We start from the raw sequence: 22,075 nt of genomic DNA on the forward strand, positions 1-22,075 counted from the left end.
TTTGGAGTCGTACCAACAAAAACGAATGCACAAACTAAGAAATCAACTTGTACTTACACGTGTATCTCGATAACAACATTTCACTGTGCTCCTGGCTGCTTTTTCCCAGTTATCAAATAACTCAAATTCTCCAAAGTCAACGAGCAGAATAAAAGAAAGTTTCCTGCAGGGCATCTTTGGCAGAAGCTCAGCAGAAATCAACACCCATGACCCCCCCAACCCCCCCTCCTCTTCCTCTCTCCTCCTCCCCCCCTGCGGTATGTCAAAGTGAGTTTCTGGCACGAACACGAGCAGGGCATTTACAAACAAGAGGGGGTGAGACGGTTGGGATTCACGAAGCGGCACGGGAGCTTGAAGGCAACACAGTCGACTCCTTTTTTGGGCAATCCCCAACTGAGGAGATCTGTTAAAGAAAGCAGGTGGTAAAGAGACATTAAGCAGCGTGGCGTCAAGCTTGGTGGCTCCTCCTGAATGTGAGACAGCAAGAATAAATGAGAAGTGACGCCTCTAATGAGCTGACTGACAGGAGAAAATTAAAAAGCAATAACCTGGCGTTCTAAATGATTAAAAGTTTTTAAAAAAAGAAAAAGAAAATGATTTAGCAGCCCACATCTGTGATATTATCTTCATGCCAAAATCCTCGCTGTGGTCTCACCTGTCAGACACTCTGCAGCAGGAGCTCGAGGGGACGTGAACCCAAGGCCTCAAGTGCTGCAGGTTCAAATTCCTGCAACCCAGATACTGGAATTCAGTCCTCATAAGCGCTGTGGCGCTCTCACTGAGTCATAAAATGACAAAGAGCACAAAAGCACTGAGGCGCACAAAAGGGAGCTTCTCAAATACACGATACGAACATCAGACACCGTCCCGCTCCAACAAAAATACTGTGTTTAGGCCTAGTTTTGGTACTGTGTAGGCAGCAAAGCTGAGGAAATAAGAACTAGTGTTCCTAAAGCACAACATGAGTACAACATGGGATATCAAACCCAAACAGACACAAACTCAAGAAATCTAGTCAAGAAAACCATCCGTTCTGTATCCTTCATAATTCCTCTGTGTCGCCTTTAAGATGTCAGGCCAGTTTCACTCACATCAACTAAAGTAATCGGCTCAGATGCCCAACAGTGTTTTGTAGACATCAACCAGGTACACTGGTGGTCCCTGAAGAATAAGTTGAATAAGAATAAGTTTAAAAACCACTTGTTTTATCCATCTGAGATGCCAACATGATCGATTTACTGGTAGACAATTACAAGGTAATCAGGATAAACCAGTTATTTTTCTCTACTCTGTTTTGTGACAGTGTTTTTCCTTTCCAGAAGAGAACTTCCACCCTTCTCTAAAACCCCACTTTCATTCTTCTTACAGGCCACGGCAAGTTAAGTTAATCAAAGCCAACATGAGAGGAGGACAGACAAGTGATGAACAAGAATCAGAAAACGACTTCAGCTGCTGAGTCGTGTTAAATAACAGTTATTAATGTTGCTACAATCAGGCGGCCCTAAAACCACAAACACCGTGGAAACCCTGCATTTGGTGACACATTTTAGAATATCGATTCACGACCTACTAGGCTATTTTTTAAAGCTGCTGCTTCAGTCATCTTCATCGAATGGTGCAATTTGTTATACTTTATTCTTACCATAACCTAAAGCAGGTGGAGGATGGCTGCAGATCATCCACAGGATGAGAGCCTTCCTGGAGAGGAAGCTGATAAATATTTGCAGAAGGAAACCATGAAGGTTAAGAAAGCAGACTGTCTGCCTACTGTCAGTGTATACAGAGTAGACAAAATATTCTGGATATTATACTTTTTCTTGCAACTAAGGTTCCTTTTGTCAAAAATGGAGGTAAAGAAAGGAAGGATCCTAATTCCTATATAAAGTCCCTGCATTTTATTTCCTGATCATAACCAGTGCCATTAGGTGCAGGTTTCTCACATATGCAGACTTGTGAGAATTCTGAGAAAAAAAAACTTTTATTCAGGTGATGCAGGTAATCCAAAGAGCAGCCTTAATTGAGAGAACACACAAAAAGGTGTGCAACATGAACACAGTATGACTCCACAAAGAACAGATCCAAGCTGAGGTTTAGGCACAGGAGGTGATCGGGGAGAGTGGAAACACCAGGGTAACAGTGTACAAGTGAAACTAATCAAGACAACAACAAAAGAAATAAAACTAATAACAAGGCACCAGCAATAAAAATAAAACTGGAAGTAACAAAATGAGGAATCACATGACCGAAATGACAAGATTGCACAATTACACTAAAGAGCACATGTAACGCATATCTGTAATAGTCTATCAAAACTAAACTAAACTACCCAAGCAATCCATCCATCCACTCTATTCCAATTTTCCTCATCAGGGTCGCATTGGGAACAGAATCCATGCCAGCTACCAACGGCTGTAAGGCAAGGTTCACCCTGGACAGGATGCCAGTTGGTCCCAGAGAGGCAAGACAACCACTCATACTCATGTTCACATCTACGGGTAATTTAGAATCAACAATTAACCAAAATCCACTAACTGCATGTCTTTAGACTGTGAGAGAAAGCCAGAGCACCAGAGACACAGGGAGAACATGCAAACTCCACGCTAAGACACCCGAGCCAGATCGTGGAGTCAAACCCAGGATCCTCTAGCTGTGAGGCAATAGTGTTAACCACCACGCACCATTCTTCCCAACTAAAATCCAAGAACAACAGCCAGATAAAAGACCAAATAATGATTAAAATGCCACCAAATAACCACAAAACTCACAGACTATGGCATGGAGTCAGGTGTGGATGTGCTTTTAGGTCTAGATTAACATTATATATTGTACACACCCCCTCCACAAAAGCTTTAAGACATTGACAAATACTCTGGCATCAGCAATATTGTGTTTCTAAAGTGCTTTTCCTCAACTGGTCATGCTGTGGTTTCCAGTAAACCCTTGTGAATTAAAAGACTTGCAGCCTTTGTTAGCAGCTGGCCCGCCCCCTCTGATTGTTTCAAGCACTGGAAATGAAACAGTGGTTCCTCCTCTTGACGCTTTCAGGACAGATTATAATGCACAAAAAGAAAAATGATGAGAGTCACCACTCATAAAACCCAGTGACGTTTCACCGTAAAATGCCTTTGTAGACAGCAAATTGACAGCAATGAGTGAGCCAGCGCACAAAACTATGATTAATGACCTCTCAGTCATAAACAAGCAGCTTCTGTGTGAGAGGTGGCATAACCTGCGATTACGCACTGGAGATATTAGCTTCAGGCAGAGTTCTTCAACTTGCAAAAGCGGTGATGTTATAACAGAAAGCACCTGGAAACACAGGGAACTTACACACTTTTTTCCACCAAAGTTCAAAGATGAATGTTTTATAATCAGCCAACTTCAAGGTTGACAGGAACAATTCCTGTTCACAGCTGTGCAACTAAAGACCTTGGGCTTATTGATAAGTCTGCAGTAACATGTAAACAAGAGGATATAGAAGGCCGATAGCAGCATTCATGCAAGAATCTGGACCTGAAAAGAGGGGAAAATGCAGTTCAGCACACAGACTTTATTAGTTTATGCTTTCCTCGAGCAAATATCAGTAAGACCCAGAAAGGCTGAGAAGCAGATAATGAATTAAATAATACAATGTAGGCTGTGATAAACTCTGTCCCTCACATGACCCTAAGTTGGATTAGTCTATAACCTGATTTTGTATTCTGAAATATAACCAGTAACTATGCCTACATAATAAATACAGCCCAGTAAAGGAGCCATTGTTTCTTCTGGTGGTAATAAGCTTAAAAAGACTATAACAACTTGTCTTATCCTGGTGTTTTCTTGGCCTGAATTTGGTCAGACCCAGCAGAGAATAAGGTGTTGTAGCTGCAGGCTGAATAAACTCCAGCAGATCAGCTTCATAAAACAAACTCCTGACACTCCTTGTTCTCCACATCGCCTCAAGGAAATTTCTCCACCCACGTTTATCTGTTATTACACCTTTTGTCCTTTTGTGTGTTTCAGTTTCAGCTCTGCTACATCATCGAGATGATTAAACCTGCACACTGTAACCACTGAAACTTCAAAGCTCTTTTTAAAAAAGGCACTAATAGGTGTTTTCTAACTGCTGTCAGTTATGTAAATGTCACACAGCTGAGGTGAGAGCTCAGGCTGACGGACGAGAGGATGTTTTGCTTTCTGTCCTCCATCTTTCTGTGAAGCCTATCAGCTATGCCATCTGAAGCGGCTCTTCAGAAGCGCTCCGTGTTACTGGGGAATGCTTTGTTTTCCCAGCTGCAGTGCTGGTGCTTTGAGGTGGTGATGATGGTCCCGGCACACTCAGCCGTGGCTCGGTGCTCTCACCTGCTCTGCTCTTTAAGATCTAATCAGCAGGCATCCCCAAATAGTGTGTGAATGTATGGAGGTCCTGGCTTTGGATTGTGTCCCAATGTTTGGGACTTGGACACGGCACAAGATTTGCTTCTTTGTGCTGCACCACCTGCTGTGTGAACATCTACAGTTTGTTTGCGCACAAACCAAACCCTGACCTAAGCTTCCATCACCCCAAAGCTGTAGCAGCTTCTAAGGAACAAATGTGCAACAACTCTTCTTTATATCTTGCTAGGAAAACGTGAAATACATATAAGACAAAAATAGAGTTTGTACAATTCAAACAAGCTTGATGGTCAATATTTCGCAGCTTTCTTGTCATTTCACTAAGCAGTCTTCAGAATTAGTTCTCCGGCCTTCTTGAAGGACATTCAAAGCCCTTCTTTGGATGTTTCTGCCTTGTTGAGGCCAATCCATCAAATCAAAGTGTTTGGGGTCATTGTCATGCTCTCCAGGTGGTCCACGGTTTTTGATGACTTTTTCTTTTTCATTTCTGATGAGGCTTCAGTGAACAGTAGATGGATCAACTGAAGGTCCAGATGCATCTCTCAGGTTCTGTGTCAGGTCTTTTTTGGACTTTTCTCTGTTTCTTAAGGAAATGACTGACACTTCTCTTGTTTCCTCAATTTGTTTAAGGACACACTACACACCAACTGTGATATGCCAAGGTTTTAGCTGAGAGCTCTTTATTAATCACCTTGTTGGTGCAAAAATATCATTTTCTAATGGGCAAGCTCAGTCAAGATCATGGGCTGAATAAAAAAGACGGGCATAGCTCCCAACAAGCTACATCCAACTTTTGGTTGGTGTTGAAATTTACCACATGACTAAGAAAAGACAAGATAACTAGTCAAGATATTGTAGATAAAGACAAGTCAAGATAATTTAACATAGGTTTGGATGAGATAAGTGTAAACATGTGAATCAAAGATAAGATTAAATCTTAATGACACCCATGACAGAAACATGCAGCTCATAAGGTATGATCATTGTGTGAAAAAATAAATTTCCAAATTTTTCAAAAGCACCACAGATGAGGGTCCATTAGATACGAATAATTAAAATGTCATGACAGATTATATCTGAAACAGATGAGTCAAACAGTGAGTCTTTATCAGGACTTGACTGCAGCATTCAGTTATTAGTGGTGAGACGTGTGTTTATAAATCACATTTATACCACACTGACTTACAGTAACCACAACTGTTGTTTTCACATAAACAAATCTCTGACTCAAATCTAAATTCGACTGATAAGAGTCAAACAATGATTTAATCTTGATTTATGTTACGTTTTTACTGCCGTACAGGAAGAAAATCTTCGTTGCTAATTATTTTCTATATCAGTAAACAAGATTCAGTGCCAGAAAATTGTGAAAAACGTTGTTATGAGTGTTTGCTTGTAAACTCTTACATGAGCTTCAACCTGGCCTGCAGCTATAACATTTAGATGTGTGGAATTCCCAAAGTCAGACAATAATGTTCGACCTGTGCTTGCATTTCATGGGCTCGAGGCATCAACAAGAAATTTCCCATGAAGTGCAACACAGACAGTCTTGATGGTAGAAATGGGCCTTGGGTTCAGACAGGCTGGTCTAGTGGTACATTTAGAAAATAGAAAAAAAAAACAACTTTCTAATTATCCCATAAGCTCCCCTGTATTACCCCTACTTTAGACCCTAAGGCACCTGACAGTTATGTTTACAGCCATTCATTTAGTGCAGCACGGTACATGGGTTTTATTATCCCCTTTTCTTGTATGTAGGATCGTATATGATGGAAAAGACGCAATTTGGCCACCCAGGGGACCCGACTGCTTATATACTATATAAACACAGCTACAGTAAATTTAGGAGGCGCTAAATTCAGAGAAAGACAACCGAGAGGGTGTAAATTCTGGAGAATTTACCTTCATATTGATACAGATAGTAAAATATAACTCCATGATCCTCATTCTTTGAGTTCCATTATTTGGTAAACTCGCTTTTCTGCATCCTGCTTTCCCAGAAATCCTGTGAAACCTGCTGCATTTCTATCACATTACCTTTGCCTTTGCATTTCAGCCACTAACCTAAAAGTTAGTATTGCCGACATACCCTTGACAAAGAGCCAGTGGGATTTTATATAGTCTTTGTTGGAGTTAGAGTTGTGTAATTGTAAGGAAGCTGTAGATGAACTACACAACAGTGACATGATAATGCCACCTGTATTAAGTTCCTGTGATCAGCACAACAGCAATGCTGGTTCAATTGTCCCCAACAATCTCTCAATCCTGTTTAACCACTTGTTGGCAAACACCGTCTTGGGCACAAGCAAAAGAATTAAAAAATTCCAAAGTGTAACGTGAATATATCTAAAGCGTACCTCATGCACACTGCCAAAAATCAAATCAACATAGCCTATTGAACTGTTGCTGTAAAAATGCCAACTAGTTTCTGGATTTTAGGATTAGTTACGTTGGTATGATCAAAAAATGCAACTGTGTATTAGTTCTGTTGATGGTAAAAATTTCTCTGATTTTTAAAAACAACGTATCTTATAAAACATTGTTCTGGGTTTGTTACCCTGTTATAACACATCCCACCTTTGAGTCATTTCTCACTAATAATAAAAAATGTACACTTTATTGATCCCCGTGGGGAAATTACTCTCTCTGCATTTGACCCATTCACTCGGTGAAGCAGTGGGCAGCCACTAAGCAGGCGCACCGGGGAGCAGTGTGTAGGGACGGTACTCTGCTCAGGGGTATCTCAGGGCAGCCGTTCAGTGGATTCGAACCCCCAACCTTCTGATCATGGGGTGCCAACTCTACCTACTGAGCTATCCCTGCCCCCAAAAGCTTGAAATGGCCCGTACGGGGATCGAACCTTGGCATAATTAGCACCACGCTCTAACCAACTGAGCTAACCAGCCACTAACAGACAGATGAAGAAGAAAAAAGCATGTTCAAATATTAAAAGTTCACTGAAGAGCCCTGTCTTTTTTTTTGCCAAAGTAGGGGAAACTTATAGTAAAATCCTCATCGATAATAAGAATTGTGGGTTTATTTTATTGAATTTAATGAATTTTGGACACATATTCTTTTTACAATTTTCTTTTTTATTTATTATAAATCTAAGAAATTATAGTTGTACCCCTGAACTACACGCTCAGTTCAAAGGCCTGGATTCTTCCATGAAGGTAGCTGAAGCATTTCTGCATATACAGTGCTTTGTCTCTACATGATTGTGCGGGCATGCCTGAATGTCAGCATAATGTTGTGTGTGTGTGTGTGTGTGTGTGTGTGTGTGTGTGTGTGTGTGTGTGTGTGTGTGTGTGTGTGTGTGTGTGTGTGTAGCCTGCAGAGGAGGGAAACCACAGCCAGGTAAAATTAGACGAGTTGAAGTGTGTCTGGGAGGGAACGATGAGCCCTGAAGAGGGGAAAATCTGAACAAACTGCATATCACCAGCCTCAACACACACACACACACACACGCACACCCGCAATAGCCTTAGCCCTTGAACCTACTTGTAATCTTTCCTTAAATATTTGTCTTAAAGAGGAGCTTAGCTGTAAAGTGTAATATTTGTATAAAACACCAGCACACACACACAGACATGGCTATGGGTATGAGTGAGTCAGAGCCTCAAACTGAAGCCACTGTCAATGTGTGTTTTCACACATCGTTCAAACAAGTCAAAAAAGACAAAAAAAACACAGCGAGGATTAAAACGACTACAAGGAGGTGGAAAATAAGAAGGCAAAGGTCCAACATGTTCTTGGAGATGCAAAACAAGCACAAGGAGAAGATGAAGATAATGATTAAGTGATTCAACGTGAAGCTGTGGAGCTGGGTAACTTACGAGAGGAAGACGTTATGATTATGGTTGGTAGACACCGATCTGCTGCACCTGGTTGTTACTTCATTGGCTGCGTTTCTTTAAAAAAAGTAAACCTTTAAACACCTAAACGCTATCTTTTTCTGATGAAAAACTATTACAGTAATCTACTAGATTATTAATCTTTATTCATCTTTTATTGGGCGTTGGTGCAACTCCTGAACTCGGATGATGGGCGACAGGTCGCACACTAGTGTGTGAGATCCTGTTGTGAAGTCAAGCTGAACATTGGACATCACCAGGTTTACGGTTTGAAGGAAGGAGTGGATCAGAAAATCAAGGGCTTGTCAGCCATTGTCCCATTCTAAATCTACAACACAACTAAGGATGCAACTGGAAGCGTCTCTTAATCGTACGCTGTAACCTTCCATATTTCCTCAGGTGTACCTTGAGAAATGTAAATACACGTTGGGTCAACGGAGAACACAACAATTGGCATGGAAGGTCACAGCGTGGGGTTTAGATTTAAGCGTTGAAAAGCCAGGGCATCGATTTACTGCCAAAGTCTAAATCAAGCTTAAAACACAACCCTCATTATTATCTATTTTTTACTTTAAATAATTTATAATGTCATAAACATTAGGCTTGTATTGAATAAGACTCAAAACTAGAGCCTGAGGCCATGAACTCATCAGAAAATTGACTGTTGAGGTCTTCATTAAGTGAACCGTAAGGCAGTTTTCCCCACAGACTTCTAAAAAATCAGACCTCTTTTTTGAAACGAGACTGTTGGCCATTAGAGATAATGCCGGTTTAAAGTAGTTCAGTACTGGTTTCACTTTTCAGATCCATTATTTTAATAGAGTCTATAATCTAAAACAAGGTGTTTAGCTCCACTTCCTTTAAGCCATCTTTGTTCCGATTGGCTGTCCCGTACAAACAGAAGGTCTGAACAACAGGTGGGTGGGGTTTCTGTGCTCACAGCCATCGTTGTATGGTTGAGCTGAACAATGTCAGTGAGAGCCAAAAGAGGTAAAAAGCTTTTGAAGAAACATACTCTGGCTCAGCTATGGCCACGTTTAGAGTATCACCATTGGAGCAGCATGTATGTGACAGAAAATAATCATGGGACCATTCTGAAAATGAGTCAGCGCTGACATTTATCGTCAGACAGTATAAAAGTTATGGCTGGCCGACGTCCGGCCGTCACATATTTTCTAAAGCCTGGAAACAGAGTCTAGAGGTCCGTAACTGACCGCTTTAGCTTCAGGTCGACCTTTCTGAATGCACAACAGCTACACTATCAACCACAGCAGAATAAAGCGTCCCTTATCTCAGAGCTGTGAGGGAGCTTTTTATTTGTCTGTGCCCCGGGGCCCAGCGTCTCATAGACGCCCATGTGGTGCCAAAGGAAGCCAATATAATAAATGCAAAGTCCTCAAATGGAGGAAAGCACCAGAAATTCTTATTTCAGAACAGGTCAGTGCACAATCTGTAGAAATCGCATCCCTCTGTAGTAGGTGCACTCTTACAGACAGGACAGCAGTGCATGTCTCTGACAGCGGAGGAGATGATGAGCTATTCATTATTCCCAATAAGAAAGCCCAGACATTCACACCGACCACGATCTCATTCCAGCCTGGAAAAAAACCCAACTCCAAGCTTTCAGGTCACGTGACTGAACTCATTGCTAAGAAATAGTTCATGAAGTCAGAATTAACAGTTGAAGTTACAAAACTGGACGTTTTTGGATTAACAATTATTAGAAACTCCGAGATTTCGCACCATTTTCAGGTTTTTAAGTTTTACAGTACTTTTGCAGCACGTTTTGCTTCTGCAAAGCTCAAAGGAGTATTTGAACACACATATGAGAAAATAAAATAAATGCATCAATTTACCTGTTTGCTGAGACTGCGCCTGTGCGGCCACCAGCAGCGCGAGGATGCAGGTCCAGCACCTGTCGCGTGCACGCATCCCTGCGGTTATTATGACTTAGTGAGTCTGACACAGAAAGCAAATAAAATCCCTTCAGACGCTTCGAGGAGGGCGTGTGGTTGCTGTCATCTCCAGCAGCTGGTGGAGGAAAATAAACACCACCGCGAGACAAGCTTCACCCACCGCCTGTATACCTGAGGAGGACGAGCGCACCTTTACAGCACAGCACTATGCAAAAAACTTTCAAGCCGGGAGGAGAGTCACAGCACAACTTCCACCGTGGGCTTTTCAAAGTAAAAGCCTGGATGAGAACCACTGGATGAGAAAACCAGCACCTCTCAGTATATCTCAGAACTGTGCAACTGCTAAGAAACACACCACGAGCCAACTTTTAGGGGAAAAAAGATTTGAAACATTCAGTTTATGCAACAAAACGCAAACAGCAAGCCTGATCCAATAGAAGAAACTTCACTGGACATTGTAAGACTGAAAACAAGAAAAATGCAACGTATGCAGCAAAACCCTGATCCTGAGGAAGGGACTTCATCGGCCGCTGTCCAGGCTAAAACAAAAGCAATCCAGCAAAACCCAAACCCGAGAGGGAAAAACTGAGCACCAGATGAGGCTGCCAAACCAAAGGGTAAAAATAAAAAGAATATGCAGAAAAATGCAAACCCTAAGACACCCTGGACAAGGGCATTGGCCACATCTGCCCAATGCCCACTTTAGACCCAATAATGGGTCGTCTCAACCAGAGCCTAACCCTCACTTCATACCAAATGGTGGCAGACCTCCATATAATATGACTGACGAAATGGCTGCGCTGAAATTCCACCTGCAGGAGTCTCAGCACATGCAGAAAACCAATCTATACAAAATGGTAGCTGCAAACCCCAAAGCTGCCAAAACTAAAACACAGAAGGATTGGCTTCACCTGTAGCTGAAGTGCTGCAGAGAAAATGCTGAAAAATAAACATTCTCGAGCTCCAAGAACAGCGGAAACAGGCTCAGAGAAACAGACCCGAGTCCAGAGGAGAACTTCACCCCTGAGGTAAATGAGGCTCCTGTTGAAGACAGCAACACAGCTGTCACAGCTGAGTGTGGACGCTTCAACACAAACTACAGAAGCTCTACACACAGACTCTGCAGACAAGAAAACCACTAGAGAAGCTGAGTTGGAGGTCCAATGTACAAAACAGCACGAAGAGACTGAACAACTCTGCGAGCAGCTTCTTAAAACTCAAAAACATCTAGAAGAGAAAGTTGCAAAGTGCAAAGAACAAGAACAAAGAGCCCGCTGTGAGTTCAGTGAGCTCAAACTCTGCACCAGTGAGGCTCTTTGTGAGAAAAATAATTTAAAGGCATAAAACTTAGAAGAAGAGCAAAAAAAACCAAAGCTTCCTAGCTGGAAATCATAGAGAAGCAAAACCAGGAGAACACAGCCATGAAAAACCAACTCAGGCAAACAGAAGAAGAAAAGATATTACTTCAGGAGTCTTTGCAGTCACTGCAAGAGACAAGAAAGAAACAAGAAAATGAGTACAATGTTGGCAAACAACAGAATTCTCCAGCCCAAAATGAGATACTCAAGGAGAATCAGCACAAAAAAGAGGTCAGCGCTTCCAAACAAGAAAATCCAGAGGCCCAAGATGAAAATGTGCCAGAAGGAAATCCCAAAAAGAAAAAGAAGCGTAACTGTTTCTTTAGACTAGTCACTTAGACTGACTTCAACTCAGTCTCCTATAAAATCACAGTAATATACAACTAAATGTTAAGAGCTACTTCCAGTGCCTAAACGTCCATTTTAAGGCATATTTCTTTAAACATTTGGTTGTAAATAAATTTGTCACCCCCCCCTTCCAACCGGTTGTTTCTCCCTTTTTAAAGGTAGTTTTTCCTCCCCACTGTCGCCAAGTTCTTGCTCACATGGGATTGTTGGGTTTTTTCTTTAATTCAGTTCAGTTAAATTCATGTTTAAATTCATTTTGTATGTAAATACTGTTGAATCGAACTGAACTGAATTAAAGAAGATTTTTAGGAGACGGAGTGAGTCACTGAGTGAACCAGGGTATTATAACATCTTGTGTTAAAATGTGTACAGCCTGGTTGAAAACTTGTTCTGTGAATGATTTCCACTGTAGCTGTGCTGTTGATGCCTTTTGAAAGCATTCCTAATAGCATCTATCAAGCAATATGCCTTGCTCAATGGTTCATGGAACTATTAACAGTTTTGGTAATTGGCTTTAAATTCTATAGCTTTATACTAGTAAACACTTGCGTTACACGTGGGAGAAAGGTAGAGTCAGGTCAGTATCCAGTCATTATTATGAAAGTTTTGTCTTTGGCATCCACAGATGCAGCAGCTCATAACAAAGTGGTGCAAACAGAGTTGAATCCACATTTGACCAAGTTTGCCAAAGAGTTCTTGCTGACTTCAGTCAATCTGGAGACTTGAAGCCTGAGAAGCATGTTTTCAAATAAGTTTCTGAGGTTTCTGAGGTTTGAACTCTCACAAATATCCCCTCAGGGTCCAAGAAAGCTCTTAAAACAACTAGTTTTTCAGCAAATTTTAGAGAACGTTTCCAAACATTGAGGCCCTAAATTTAACACAGTAGACTTTTCTTAATATAAACTTTATGCAGAGATTTTGGGTGATGGAGAAATAAAAGACAAATCCAGATTAATACTATGCTCTCCATGTGTTTCAGTCTCTGTTAAGACATGTTTGCCTGCAGTTTGGCACCTGTTTGTGCTAAAATCTGCATTCCATGATTAGAGTAAAGCTTTACATGATGACAGATGCCCCTGAACTACACCCACAACCTATCTGCAAGGGGGAAGGGGGACCTTTGGAGCCTTTACTTAAGTGCAACTCCAAATAAATTTAGAAGAAAATGTCCCATTATGAGGAAAAATGACAATAAAGGACTATTCTATTCTATACAAGTCCAAACTCTCAAACCACTTTGCTATCTGCAAAGAAGTCTTTGCATTTTCCTGTTTGTGGAGACACATTTCTTCCTCTAAAAGTCAGTCATGATGATATGTATGCACCTTGGTGGGCACTTTCTCTGAATCTCTGTATTTTTCACTCCTCAACACCAAATCATTAAAAAACATATACAATCTAGGATCCATCAACCTACAAATTTGTCACTTGAGCTGCTCAAATTTAGATTAGAAAGCAGGTGAGACTTATAGCAAGTTGTATTCAGAACTGAATTATACGACTGAACAGAAAAATCTGTCCGTATTTGGTTCCCATGCTCCTCATTTCCCTGTCAGTCCTGTCTGCACATGTAAAAGTAGGTCCACTTTCTACTGTCGTTCAATCATCACTCGCTCTCCTTGAAAGGTGTTGTTTGGTGAGACCCTCCCTGTCCTTCATGCTTCAAAATTTAAATTTCATCCATCTTCTTTCCAGCTCTGGGCTGTCAAGCTCAGGAAGACTTGTCTTGAAGTTAGCACTTACAGTATGTAAACTAATGTGTTTGAACACATAAGTGTGTCCTCCCACCGACCTCCAAAGAAGAAGAAAAATAAGCTCTGTGTCACTTTTTTAAAGAAGGCTTGTTGACCTTCAGCCACCAGGTGACACAAATATTCTGCTGGCTGATAAACTGCTAGGAGACGGCCAGATTCAAATCTGGAAACTTTCCTTGCATATCCTGTGCCATGTTATCATCATTGCACCTTTTCATCCCTGCAGATTCTAGCTGCCCTAGCTGCTGGGAGGACACACTTATGTGTTCAGACACATTAGTTTAAATACTGTAAGCCACTGAGCTCACGAGTTTGGAGTTGCTATCAGAGGCCATAAATCTGAAGACAGAGGAGATGCTGTCTGTGTCAAAGCCGGGGCCTGATTCTTTTACCTCTGCAACCCAGTGGACAGGTTAGTCACCAGCATCCCTCGGCTATTCAGTCCCAATCGATCTAACTATATGTTTTTGTAACTGTGTTTTCATTTTAAAACAACTATGTGCATAATAATTATTCTGCATTTCTTTGGCATTTAAGTGCAAATGACTAGTTAAGGAACAAAGTGAATGCTAGTCATTATCCTTGGAATCCCAGTGACTAACAAAGGGATGCTAGTGACCACCAGGGAATTGTCAATCCACTGACTAGCTTAGTAAAGCAGGAATTACACTTTCTGTAGCTGTAACTCTATTAGGATTTCTCCTGGGTATGAGTGATGTAAATTTTGTGTAAGAGTCTATGCAAATGGCTGTTTTCTTGTAACTCTGCAGACTCGTCTGCACAGAATTTGCATTACAGTGTAAGAACTGCAGATGTTCCTCAGGCAGTGTTGTTATGTGAATTCAGTTGCAAAGAGGGTGATGAACCGAAAACTTCCTGATTACTTTGGTCACTAGCAGATTACAGCGGTCTCCAGCAGTTTGCATGGAGGTCGTCAACTTGTGTGCAAGCACTCATCAACTACTACTGGAGTGGTAGTGAAACTCTGAAAAGTGTGATTCAAACAGGAAATGAAGAATGCTCGCCTTCAACGTAAAAGCTGTACCTATGTGCTACTCCCAATATGTTTCACAAGGTGCAGCTTTTACTCTGAAGGCAAACGTCCTCTGTTTACAGTTTTAAAGGAACAATTTCACTACAGAGTGTTTGTAGACAAGTCAGCATTTTCCATTCAAACAACGAGGAATCGCAGCAAACTGCAAGGCAAGTTTTACCAACTGTTCGGGGAATAGAGATTTTTCCCTCGGGGCATAGTGCTGACTGGTCGTTGGGTCTATGTAACTTAGGCCTTACATTGTCACTATGACTGTCACACATCCAAAATGGCAAATAGGTAAATGTCACGTGTTTAGTAGTCACATGAATGCAAGACCTCAATATGCAAAGATTGAATTAATGCAAATTTAAAAATAGATATTTCTCCTAAAAACTTCTTTCACTCTCGACATTCACACATGAAGAACAAGCCTACCAACACCGTCTGACGGCTGCTGCTGTTGTATTGTAAAATCAGTGATTGTATAAAGGATTTTTACTAGTTAATGGGTTAAACATAGTTTTGAGAGCTTAAATTCTGGTGAAACTTCTCCAACACATGTGTGCATTATACTGTAAAGATCCTAATTAAAGTAAAACAAGGCTTGGGCTGTACTTTCATGCCATTCCAATTTGTACCACTAGACGATGCAGTGGGTCTGTGCAATCTTTCAATCAATCTTTAGGCTAAAAAGAAAAGATAGTATAGAAAAGATAAGATAGAAAAGAGTATAACTACAAAAAAGTCCCCGTTAAAACACAGGAAAACACCACAGTCTTAAGTTTTCCGAGTGGGTTTGAATGGCAGTGGGAAATTCTTGGAAACACGTGAATGCAGAGTAAATCACTCCAAACAGAATCAAATGCAGGTTCACTCGCTTACTGTGACTCAGTGATTTATTATTTTGGACAGTGACAAATTAAATGACTCAGGAAGAAAAGATCCAGCTGTTCCATGCTTTCTCATTCCTGCATCCAAAATAAAAAATTATGTGCAAGACCAATTTGCCACTAAACATGCTCACATAATCTGGATCTCATTATAAACACAAAGCAATTTCCATCAGTGTTAATAAAGCATGATACAAGTTCGTTTTTAAATAATTTCAGCTGGAGATTTGTATTGTTTTATTGTACGTTTAAGTTCTGAAACCAAACTATCCATTAATAAGGAAATAAACCTCCACATCCAGTTGTTGTCGTCTAGCTTTACAGACCGTCCACTAGTAAAAGCTGAACCATCTGAGTGTATGGTGACCTCTGGTGGACAGATAAGGATACTCGCCTGCAGCAGCACAACAATGTAAACAATGATTATATTCATAAATATATTCAATAAAGGACTGAACATTCATCACATTTTTGCGGATCTTTGAAATTTTACCATCAATCATCTGTAAATGTTGAAGACTGAACGTGGCGACACTGACATGGTATCTGTAGTATATTAAAAAAACAACATATCTACCAAATTCAGCGCACGAGTCTCCGCCTGTGTGCGCGTGTATGTGTCTTGATGACCACTGATACACACAGACACACACAGTAACATTTTCTGTTCTCTTCTCTCACATTGACCACTTCTGCATGAACACACAGAACATACTGACCAAAAGGAAAGTTCCCTTCACCCATTCAGTGACTGAGGACAGTTTTATTTGGCGGTGTACTTTGTAAATATACAATTTCTGTACATTTAACCCCCATTTTGCTGCAAAGGTCACAGTCACTGAGGAGGAACCTAGTCTTCAGTTTCGGCATCACGGGCATCGGCAAAAAAAATTAAAAAAAAAAATGCCAGTACTCATGCTGCCCCGACGTCAGCTAGCGCATACTGGGAATGGCATAGGCACCGATCGGTTTTCTATCGCCCATTTGCTGGGAGTAAGGGCGCCCTTCGTTTGCGAGGTGCGCCTGCTGCTTGCGGCGCAGAGAGGAGAGGGCGGGGCTGCGGGGGATTCTCTGACCGGCTGGAGCAGCATCTAATAACCAACTCGCAAAATAAAACAAAATAAAAACAAACCAACAAACACGAAAACACCAGACATTATAATACAGACTTATAATTTTCACCGATGTTTTTTCGAAATTCTATATGTGAAAAGTGAGCGCGAGAGCCCTCAGTGCGCCTGCTCGCTGCCGAAGTCAAAGTAAACTTTATTGTCACCTCCGCTACATACAGTCCAGTATATAGAGAGACGAGACGACAAGGCTCCAGTTACAGCAGTGCAAGTAAACAAACAATATATATAAGAAGAGTAAGAAAAAAAATATACACTTCAGGACTAGTGGTAAAGGGATCAATAACAATTTAAAATTTACAGTTTGATGATTTAAAGTCTCACACAAAACCCGTCGAAAGGGGAGGGGGGGGGGGGCTGCTGCTTCCAAATAGAGCACATTTCATTTATAATGTTGTAAATCCAAGCCCATCATGTGTTCATGATTTGAATCCTGGGTTGTGTGAAATCTCAGAAAAGCACCCTCGACAAAGTGAATCTGTGAACTAAGGTGTAGGTGTGTTAGGTTATGTTGTGGTGATCCTCGAGTTGGGGGATATGTGTTCATACTGGAGTGCAAAATTAAAACCAGTGGAAGATGCCATCAGGTGCTCAGTTTAAAAAAAGAGAAAAGAAGAGGAGGAGAAACGAGCAAAAGATGCAGGTAAGCAGATGTGTCATTGGATAATGGCAGGTCATCCTGAAACAATCAGAATCAGAATACTTTATTAATCCCTAAGGAAATTATGTGGGTTACAGTTGCTCCAAGAAGAAATTGTAAAAATAGCAACAGTAACAGACTAAACTCCAAACAATACATTATGTTACAGATTTTAATATTAATTAGTCATTGTCAGTTGTTGATTTGTCCTGTTCTCACTATATGATGAATTATGATGGCTGTTTGGTAGCCGTTTGCATACTACTACATACTCTCTCTCTCTTTTCATATGTGTGTGTCTACAACAGTTTTATGTTAACGTACAATCCTTAATATGTTTTGTCTGTGTGTGTGTGTGTGGGGGGGGGGGGCGCGCCAGAGGGAGTGTTCGCCCAGGGCGCCAAACAGGCTAGGACCGCCACTGCCGTCAACCATCACTCTGCATCTGTCACACCTGTGTCCATCTCACTGAGAGATCGATTGAAACTGACTCAGAATTCATTTGACTTCATCACAGGTCGCTCAGGCTGAGCATGTTTCCTCTATGTGATGAAAAAAATTTGCTTTATTGATATTATTCGGCATCTGCCATAGAATTTTTTAAAAATATAATAACTGTACAAAAGATGTACATTTTTAGGATATTATATGTGTTATTAATAGATTTGATCTTTAAATCTGAGCAGTTTTAGACCAACTTCAGCACAAAACCTCCACCCAATCTCCTCTTTGTCCTCGTTCCTGCTGTCTCTGATGTAATCAGTGTCTCTGTGGTCGGGCCTCGCAGCTCAAACAAAGTAAAATAAAAGAATAAGATAAATAATATCTGTAAGTTGAAATCTTAATAACAAAAAGAATAGGTATACAAATAAATAAATAAATAAAATGCAATTTTAAAAAACGCATGCAGAGTAACTGTAATCTATTTGTGGATTCTTACCTGGATGTGCTTGTGCCAAATAAAGAAGCCAGACAAGGCCACCACAATCACAATACAGTAAATACTAATTGCCTGAACATAAGAGACAAATTTCCTACAACAAAGAAAGAATAAATTAATAAAACTGTAAATGTTTACAAGAATGATGCACATGTGTTGGTGTGATAACTCACTGTTTGTAAATGGGATGATAATGTCATCACTGCGTTCACTGCTGACTGGGTTTTCCAGCTGACACTGATTGGTTTTCCAGACCACTCTGTATCATCCTAAAAACGAAGAAGGAAAAAAAGAGAAGTACGTAAACAAAACGCATTCATCACATTTTTTTATCAGATTATAGGACAGTTTTTTATTTGTAGAGAACCAAAATATCAACAGTATTGTAGCTGAATTTACAAGAAATGTAAAATAAAAGTGTGTGAGACTGACATTTCCATCCATTACTATTATGTGCCTGTTGTGAGGTGTATTAATATACTGTATGTCTAACAAAGCGTCACTCAATTTGGACAGCTCTGCATTATTCACTTTTTATCCAAGCTAGCGTTAGATTGGGTTATATAGCATCTGGATGTTCAACTTCTTGTTAATGCATTTATCTGATTAGCCAATCACATGGCTAATCAGATAAATGACAGCAAATTTCATTTAAGCAGACAAACAATGAGCAGCTGACTTGTTATGTGAAAAATCACATTCTGTTTTTACCGTTGCTATTCTGAGCTGATTGCTTGAAGGTTGAGCTGTCTGCCTATCACCTGTCACCCAGGAATAGGTGACTGGTTTGGTGTCATCTGTGATGCTGGCTTCACAGGTGAGAGTACAGATGGTCATCTCGGGGTTGCATGATTTGGAGACAGTGGGTTTGGGGACAGCAGCTGATAATTAAAGACAGCAAACAAACAAGCTTTGTATTTTAAATATGGTGAAAAAATGAGTCAAAGCGAACTTCAGTCTGAATTCGTCCACTTACAGAGAACAGTGATTTCAGTCGGTCTCATGACTCTGTTGTTGATCTCTGCTGTGTAGATGCCGCTGTCCTTTACAGTCACATTTGAGATTGCCAGCGCTCCAGTGGAAGTACTCACCTCACACCGACCTAAAATCATGACATAGTCAAGGTGTTTAAATGGATTTTTATGTAGTTTCACAATTTTCTGTCTGAAGATAGCAGCATGAAAGCATCAGCATATAATCTTTGTATACACGTGTTTCCTGTTAAATGTACCTCTGAAGTCCCAGAACGAAACTATTTCACCTTTGTACCACTCCACAGCGATGTCCGGGCCGTGTTTCCAAGTGATGCTGGTGATCAGACACGGAGCCTGGAGATAGGACTACTTTGTCTCCTGCTTTCTTGCAGGAATCTTTGTCGACTGCGAAATAAAAATATGATTTCTCACATTTGGTCATGTAAATTAACAACCTCTTGGATTTTGTGTGTTTATCGTCATGCTGTATCTTTTTTCTTGTTTTTAAGCATCAGCAGCAAAATGTACAATATTAGATATATATATCACAGGCCCGCATAACTAACAACGAAACTACAATATGTAACCAAGTACAAATGTAAGATGCTACTTTGATTTTTTTTTTTTTTTTTTTTTTGCCTGTCCCGTTTGGCTCTTTTGCCATCAGAATTGTTGTCTAAAGGCAAAGAAAGATGCCCAATGGATTTACTTTACCAAATGGACCATCCCAGCCTTGCCATAATGGTCCATTTGATTCACCTTTTATTGTTTATTTTATTTTCACTTACTGAATATGGGACAGACTTGACTGGGGGAAAGAAGGGGAGAAAGAAAGAGGGAAAGAGAAACAGCTGAGAAGAGGGACGGGGGAGAAGGGCAAAAGACAAAAACCAACAGAATGAGCAGAAAAATAAAAAAAAGAAGAAAAAAAAAATGCATATATCAATCACCTGGGTCACCTGCTGAGAAAGAAAAAAGAAAACAAGCAGAAGAGAACAAGAGTAATAGAATAAACAACATCACAATGATATATGGGAATATGACAGTAAATACTAAATATTAAACATTATTGTGCAGCACATAAGATCAACAGAACACAGTGTGCTTTGAGGTAGGAGCCAAAAAGGGTGTAGTTTGTGGGTGTGATCACCCGTGTGTACACCTGTGAGCATGGACGCGCTTGTTTTTTGTTTTTTAAAAGGTTCCTTCATGTAATGATCTGCTAGAGGGTGTGGGGGGGCCACAGCCCCGTCCTCCAGGGCATGAAGCAGGTATGGAGGAGATCAAAACTCCAGACATCCAGAGGCCCCCCAGAACACTACTTTGATTATTACTGAAGGTTCATTACCTTTAAATATGACTTTATACTTTACAGTGTTCATTGGTTAACTGCCCACATAGCAAGCAGGTCTGGCCTGGATCTGGTATCAAGCCGGCACTGCTGACTGACTTGGCATGATAAGACATATGTCAACCAGAGACAGTCCAGGCCTGGCGTAGATGGCACTGTTTATGTGATGGCATTCCATATCTGGCTTGATTATGGTTTGGTGTATGTGGCCCAGGCCCATAGAAAACAGGTCTTCCCTGGATCTGGCATCAAGCTGGTATTTCTGACTGACCGGTGTCATGGCAGAGTGTATCTCAACCAGATGTGGGCCAGATCTGGCAATGATGGCACAGTTTATGTTTATGTCTATTTTCTTATTTTAGTAGAAGACCCAAATGCCATGTTGCAATACAGTACTGCTGTGGTAGCCAACGTTTCAAATCCAGCTTTGTGAGTGTACACTTTATCCAAAACCTAGTGATGGTTTACTCATGTTTATCACTGGGTGGCTGTAGCTCAGGAGGTAGAGCAGGTCACCTACTGATCAGAAGGTTAGTGGTTCAATACCTGGCTCCTCCAGTCTGCATGTCAAGAGTGTGAATGTGTATGAATATAGTTAGGAAGCACTCAGTTTAGAGAAAGTGGGTGAATGTGTTGTATAGAGCACTTTCAGTAATCTGGCATAGTGAAAAGTGTTGCATAAGATCAGACCATTCACTGTCTGAACAGAGTTTCGTCATGCTTCTTTTGCACTATTATGTTCATTCAGATTCATTCACTCTAAATATTGCTTGAACAGCATGACTGACACTACACTGACATGACAGACTACCAGTCTTTTCTCCCCTCTGTGGAGAGAGAACCTGTGAACCTGATATCCTGTGTTGATTCTGCGCATTAAAGGGAGAATTTGTATGAATTAGAAAACCTGTAAAAGCAGCTCTTGTCCAAGTGTGGTGGTGTGGGGGTTTTTTTTTAAGTAAAAGCAACACTCTGTAAAAGTAAAATGGCTTTCATGTGGTTAAGAGACTGAAAAAAGGAAAAAGAAACAACGTTATGTATACCTCAGGTCTGATAACTAAAGTGTTCATCCTAAAACTGGCATATTATACTGAAAATGGATTATTATCACTCACTCTGAATCATTCTTAGATGCTACAAATGTCATCTAAATAACTGGGCTGCTTTCAAATGTTACATTAAAATGTGAACCCTGTTCATACCTAACATACATTATTGAAGGGTGACTGAAAATTTGCAACGCTATCTTTTCAGTTGTTAGAGTCAAAATACACCTTTAGTTTGTTTATATATATTTATATATATTTCACTTCTTGTTTTCAGTCATTTATGGGCCCAACTTATGTTATATGAGGACAAGCTGATACCTTTAAAAATGCAAAGAATTAAATTTTTTTGAATATTTAAAATAGCTGCAATCATACATCATACATACTTTGTTTAAACATCACTTTTGTTTATGTGGAGGAAGTTTAGTAAACCTTGACATATAACACTATAGGTTATA

At 40.5% G+C, this 22,075-nt stretch overlaps 1 protein-coding gene and 1 long non-coding RNA gene across 2 annotated transcripts in view; one reads left to right on the forward strand and one right to left on the reverse strand.

Moving 5' to 3' along the window:
* Positions 1 to 10,360, reverse strand: part of LOC120746328 (collagen alpha-1(XVIII) chain-like) — a 56,947-nt gene extending 46,587 nt beyond the window's left edge. The window contains exon 1 of the mRNA XM_040051783.1: positions 10,088 to 10,360. Coding sequence (XP_039907717.1) covers positions 10,088 to 10,163 — 76 coding nt within the window. The 5' untranslated portion in view covers positions 10,164 to 10,360. The remainder of the gene's footprint in view (positions 1 to 10,087) is intronic.
* Positions 741 to 20,943, forward strand: LOC120746336. Its single transcript, XR_005698825.1, has 3 exons — positions 741 to 751; positions 10,235 to 10,242; positions 20,798 to 20,943. It is a non-coding gene; the product is annotated as an uncharacterized LOC120746336 (long non-coding RNA).
* The last annotated feature ends 1,132 nt before the right edge of the window (positions 20,944 to 22,075 follow it).

The sequence above is a fragment of the Simochromis diagramma genome, unplaced genomic scaffold (genome assembly GCF_900408965.1).
Source record: "Simochromis diagramma unplaced genomic scaffold, fSimDia1.1 OVJJ01000107.1, whole genome shotgun sequence".
In the NCBI taxonomy this organism is placed as follows: domain Eukaryota; kingdom Metazoa; phylum Chordata; class Actinopteri; order Cichliformes; family Cichlidae; genus Simochromis; species Simochromis diagramma.